Source organism: Nelumbo lutea, chromosome 8, assembly GCF_056320005.1.
Source record: "Nelumbo lutea isolate HS-2025 chromosome 8, American lotus-T2T, whole genome shotgun sequence".
NCBI classification, from domain to species: Eukaryota; Viridiplantae; Streptophyta; class Magnoliopsida; order Proteales; family Nelumbonaceae; genus Nelumbo; species Nelumbo lutea.
Window position 1 is genome coordinate 46,909,725 of NC_142691.1, and position 6,000 is coordinate 46,915,724.

At 34.6% G+C, this 6,000-nt stretch overlaps 1 protein-coding gene across 1 annotated transcript; it reads right to left on the reverse strand.

Moving 5' to 3' along the window:
- Window positions 1-719: 719 nt before the first annotated feature.
- Window positions 720-5,749, reverse strand: LOC148844006 (beta-glucosidase 18-like). The gene is made up of 12 exons (XM_088959066.1): window positions 5,577-5,749; window positions 5,056-5,122; window positions 4,865-4,923; window positions 4,636-4,711; window positions 4,464-4,538; window positions 4,227-4,314; window positions 3,403-3,655; window positions 2,729-2,844; window positions 2,386-2,635; window positions 1,771-1,873; window positions 1,529-1,637; window positions 720-1,140 (listed from the first exon to the last, which is right to left on the reverse strand). Exons 1-12 carry the CDS (start codon window positions 5,694-5,696, stop codon window positions 915-917), a joined length of 1,542 nt encoding a protein of 513 aa, XP_088815192.1. The 5' UTR covers window positions 5,697-5,749; the 3' UTR covers window positions 720-914.
- Between the last annotated feature and the right edge of the window lie 251 nt (window positions 5,750-6,000).

Genomic DNA, 6,000 nt, shown 5'->3' on the forward strand with positions numbered 1-6,000 from the left:
ACATGATCTAGGGGTGCTCATGGTTTGATTAACCAAACCGAGGGTATTTTTTTGTAACTGAACTGGTACTACTGATTTTTGGAAAACCGGTAACTAAAACTAAACTGAAGTCAAATGGTTAACCGGTTGACCGATTCAGTTCGTCGGTTTTTGAGTTTTTTAACTTTTACAATATATATAATAAAAAATTACAAATATATATAAAATATTATATTTTATATAATAAATAATATATGATATATTATGAATATATATATAATGCATATTTATTAATTTATAATATATAAAATATATAGAAATATACGTGTATCGGTCGGTTTGGTTAATTACCAGTTTTCTATATTGGTTAACCAAAACCGAACTGGTACCTTCAGTTTTATTAAAGCATCGAACCAAAACCGAATCGACTGATTCGGTTAACCGTTTTTTTGATTGAATTCGATCGATTTTTTCAATTAATTCGATTTTTTTAGTTTTTTTGCTCACCCTTAACATGATCTATTAATATTGATTGTATTACAACTTGCGTGTAAACGCACATTTACTATTTTTTTTTTTATCCTACTGATATTACAATTAGGATCTCCTACCCACGTCTACCCACCATTAGAGCTGTATTGGTGTGTAAGACACCCATTTTGCTGGTTCTAGAACCATTAATTCTTGGCCGGTGGCTATCCGATACTTATCGGCCCATATAAATAGCACACATACCATTCGCTATCAAATATTGTTTATTTGTTCATCTAGTTTGATTAAAAACAAATAAATTAATGCATTAGTTATCAATATGAATTTTTATTACATAATAAAATAATACTTATAAAACATTGATGACAACATGCATATCATTTTGGGTACAATACACCATTTATTCAACAACATGTATGATTTCTGGATGTAAAGAAGATAAGCTAAAAGGGTAGGTGCCGTCGGAATTCAAAGCCACTGCCTTTCTGTGTTAATATCTTCTCTCGGCCGGCCAAGAATTGCTTGTACCACATAGCAGAAAGTTTGGGTGTTCTCTCTAATGTGTTGTAATCAACATAATAAATCCCAAATCTCAGTGTGTATCCATATAGCCACTCGAAGTTGTCAATAAGAGACCATATGAAGTAACCCCTCACATCGGCTCCATGCCTGCAGAAAATATATGAATGTGAATATAAAGGCATGTATATGATGCAAAGTTCTAAATATCGATACAGGCCGATATGTCGGTAGATACCGGCAGTAAATATATGAATGTGAATATAAAAGAATATATATGATACAAGGTTCTAAATATCGATCGGTGTTTGTTTATATTTTATTTATTTTTTTTTTCAAAACCTGTTCAGAGGGATTGGTTTAAGTCCTGATTACCCTCTGAACCATAGCTTGACCCAATATACTTCTTGTAGGGGCGTATCAGGAAGGCCCCGATATGATGCGTATCAACCGATACATAACGATATTTTGAACCTTAAAATGATAATAATAAATACATAAAATAAAAGGACTTTCTTATTAGGAATAGAATACTTACTTCATTGCCAAATTTACGGAAGCCAAGTAACTTTTCAGGTATTCTACTCTCCCATTGTCATTGAGTATGTCTCTCTTACAAGTATTGGGATTACTTGCTTGTGCATACCCTGCAAATGAAGTGTTGGAGCGGTTGATGAGATGATCTGACTTAATTGGTTACCAGTTTTAGTTCAAAGTATTTACTTAATAGATGTTTTGATGTATATAAATAAATGATCACTAGTTGGGATACATCATTACCATTTTCTGTGATGAACATTGGTATATTGTTATATCTTTCTTTAAAGTACATCATAATTTTCTCCATACCATATGGAACAACATAGAATGATGGCATTGCTGTCTGGAGAAAGAAAAATAAATACATCAGTACGTAGTAGCCAGTCAGCCAGATTATAATATCACCCTTGAAATTATTTCAAGGTCAAAGGAGAAAAGAAAGAAAAATCTATATTGTGTTAATCAATTCGGAACCTTGGCCACCGAATTTTGTGTTAGTGGTTTGATTGTCTGGTTCGAACAAAAGAACTGTTTTAATTTAAAATAATAAAAAATAATTAAAATAAAAAGAATGACAAAAAATCATTGTTCAAATCAAATGGGTAGTCGATTTGATTACCCAAGTCAATGGGTTATTGATCAAGTCAACAATTTTTAGCTAAGATATGGGTTATGGGTGAAGGGAACCAGTTGCCTCGATAGTTTCTGGGCCTAAAGGTCCGATGACCATCTGGGTTAATGACGGTTCGAAAACTATGTTATCTCTAGATGAATTCTAACTCTTGGATTCAAAATAAGCGTACCAAAATTCTACCAAAAAATGCTGAAAATATATTTTCAGAAATTATTTCTTACCGGGTGTCCAATAGGGTGGCCGTCTTTTTCTCCAGTAATGTAAACGGAAGCTTCCCCTAAAGAGGTACTAGATTCACATTGAGAAAACATGCAGTCTTTTACATAGAGTGTAGTATAATGGTTAACTCCAATGAAATCCAGCTTGTTCCCTAACTTCTTCTTATCCTCCAATGAAAATGTTGGTAATCTAGAACCCAAAATTTGGCGCATTTCAGGAGGATACTCACCATAAATTATGGGATCCAAGAACCTGTGATTCCATATTAGAAGAAAAAATCAATGAGCATGAAAAGCAAGCATTAGTTTTCAATATTTATATTGAAAACGATTTTGAATTAGTTACCAGGCGGTGTCAAAGGCTAGAGCTCGTTGAACTGCGAAATTATCTGTTGGGGTATCTCTAAGTGGCTCGTACCAGGAGGAGCACATCACTATCCCAATCTTTCCTCCTTGTTTAACCTTGTTTATAGAAATTACAATTCATTCATCACATAAGATTCCAAGAGAGTTTCATAAATGGTAAGAAGTATATTAAATGATTTCAGGTTAATGGTTCAACCATCTAGGCCAATGGGTCTTTCCCCAAGTCAACTGTTTTATCTGTAATATATATATATATATATATATATATATATAATAGTTTATAAGGGTTTGGAATCGAAATTCGAATGGACTATTCCGATTCCAACTATTTGATTGAGTGGAATCAGAATCCCATTTGAGAAAATAGTTATTCCCTGCCCCTCTCTTGGCAATGAAATCCATTCCTTCTGATTGAACTCCCATTTTCATTCCTGTATAGCTGAACCAATCAGACTACGAGAATAGATCATTCCGACTCCGATTCCAATTCTGACTGCAATGCAAACCAAACGGACCCTTAGATATTGACCCAAACTAAAACTGTGACTGGGCCATTGGGTCACCAATTGGACCGGCCGGATCAAGTATATATGGATTAAAAGCACTGGTCATAAATGTTTCTATGATTGGGTAATGTTTGTTTTATAAATATACCTGATATTTTTTCCTGTAGATTTCAGCGGCAGTGGCATGGGATAATATTACATTGTGTGTAGCAATGAATGGCTCCAATGCAGAGTCCCCAGACCGACAATCACCAAAGGGATTGGAACAATGGGAAGGTGGGTATTTTCCAAATAAGTAACCATATGTCACCATGATGTTTGGCTCATTGAATGTGCTCCAATACTTCACTCTATCACCAAAAGCTTTGAAGCATACCTCGGCAAAATATCCGAAGTCTTGCCTGAACAATTTTTTTTTACCCAAGTAGAAGCATCAATTTGTTGTGCAGGCAAAGAAGAGAATGACAATAAATCAAACAATTTTACCAGTCAGCATAAATGTTCTAAGGTCCGTTTGTCTTTTGGTTTATTTACTTGGATAAGTGTATTTAATCATGTTCTTTTTATTTCCCATGTAAATAAGATAATGACTGTTTTAGCCATAAAGTCCGTTATTAAAATGGGTAATTTTGTCTCATATCCAAGTGTTGGAAAGTTTCCCCCAAATAGGAAAGTTATTTACCCGGCCACTTGGGTGATGGATACATCTTATCCGGGCAAGTGATATACCCAGAAAAATAAATTTTCTCTAGTCCCCACATAATCAGAAAAAAGACATGGGGTTTTGGTCCATGGAAACCAAAATCAATTGACCAACTTTCCCCCCTCCCAAAATCCAAAAAGCAAATGCCCCCTAAGTGAAATGTTGCATATTATTGCTAGTTTCTTCTTGAATTCAGCGTTTATAACAACAGCACAACAAAGCCACAAAATAGAAGAAAAGTATAAAATTAATGGAAGAGAGAAATTTACTGTATTTGTGCATTCAGCCATGCTCCATATCGGTCTTCAAGTTCTTGAGGGATGTCATAGTGATTTAATGTAACAAATGGTTGTATCCCTGGTTCAATAACAAGATAGGAACTATTCTAATCAGTATTATGCATGAATAGAGATGATATACCTGACCAAGAAAACCATATTATGAATGTTTGTTTGTGTAGGAGAGGGATTTCAATAGAAAAAAAAAAAAAAAACAGAAGGAATTACCCTTGAGCAAGAGAGCATTTATAAGTTTGTCATAAAATTCAATTCCTTCAGAATTAACCTCCCCAAATCTGCCTCCTGGTGTTAACACAGATTTAACTGTCAGTTCCATGTTGCTATGATCTCTACTGATAATTAACGAAGAGTTGAAATCAAGAATTCAACTGGAACTTACTTGGCAGGACTCTTGACCATGAAATAGAGAATCTGTAGGAATTCACTCCAAGTTGATGCATTAATTCTATATCTTCCTGTTTGATATGAAAACATATAAGAAGATTAAACGAGAAGTCCTCTTATTTTATGGAAAAGAAAGAAAATAGTTTCCATTGCTAACACAAGTGCTACTAATAAACTGATGTAAGAGATTAATGCAATCTAACACTCAATTATTTTATTTTTACCATGTAACGATGGTAATGATCATCTGCCACATCTCCATTACTTCCATCCTTTATTTTTCCTGAATATAAGAAATGAAAATGAGATGATTTTAAACCAGTTTCATTTTTTTTTTAATTTCCATCTCTATAATTATGACTACCCAATGAAGACTATATAATGGAAAAATGAAAAAAACTATAAGGAATTTCACCTGGTATGTGAGTGAACACATCCCAATTGCTGAGGTTTTTGTTTCCTTCTAGGTAGGCACCTTCAATCTGGGAAACAAAAAGCATAAAAAGGGCATGAAAATCTTTTCCTTGTGTAAAAAGTAAAGAATAGAAAGAAAAAGAAAAAGTATCTCGGGACACAAAAGTCTTCATCTTGGAAGGATTTAGTTGAGCCATGTTTGGTTTGAAAGAAAAAGTAGGGAAAGAAAGGAAAAGGTTGAATTAACATGAAAAGGTCAAGTATTTCGGCCTTGATTTAGGGAGACAATGAGTCTGGTTGAGTACGGAGATTCCTACATGCTTAGCCCGAATAAGCCAACCCACATCCAAACATGGCTAAATCTAGCCAAACTGAAACCCAGAAATAAACACCCAGTGGCTAGATCTGGCAGAGAATGCAATGAACCATTAATTCCTTGAGACAGCTTTCCTGAAAATGTTTGAGAATAATGGTGGGCAGGTTTGGCTCTAGCAAGCCTTAGAGCCAAGAGAATGGCATTACCTGATAAGAAGATGTAGCAGTTCCAAAAAGGAACGATTGAGGAAACTGGCTACGATCCAAAATACAGCTGATGAATCTTAACAGATGAAGAAACAAAACAAATGCCAAGACTATCTTCATGTTTAATGTTTTCTGGTAACAGATAGGTGTGAGGTTGTAGTCTATCGTCTCTGTTCGATGCTTTTCCTGATAAGTTTCTGGGGTTTATATAGAAGAAAGGATTTGGAAAATTTCAGCTTCCGTGCGTATTGGTATATACAAGTTACAGAGAAACTTCATCACACGCAACAGAACTCAAACAATCTCCATGCATGCACGTCTGTTAACCTCTCAATCCGTTCCTCTGACCATTCAAAACAACGTTTTCCATACATTTCTTGAATTTGTGTGATCAGTTTCAAAACCCCAGAAAAATCCACACACG

Coding starts and splice junctions, on each gene's coding strand:
- LOC148844006 (XM_088959066.1), bottom strand. CDS start 5,696: ATGAAGATAGTCTTGGCATTTGTTTTGTTTCTTCATCTGTTAAGATTC. Junction 5,123..5,576: donor CTGCTACATCTTCTTATCAG/GTAATGCCATTC, acceptor TTTGTTTCCCAG/ATTGAAGGTGCCTACCTAGA. Junction 2,636..2,728: donor CTAGCCTTTGACACCGCCTG/GTAACTAATTCA, acceptor ATGGAATCACAG/GTTCTTGGATCCCATAATTT.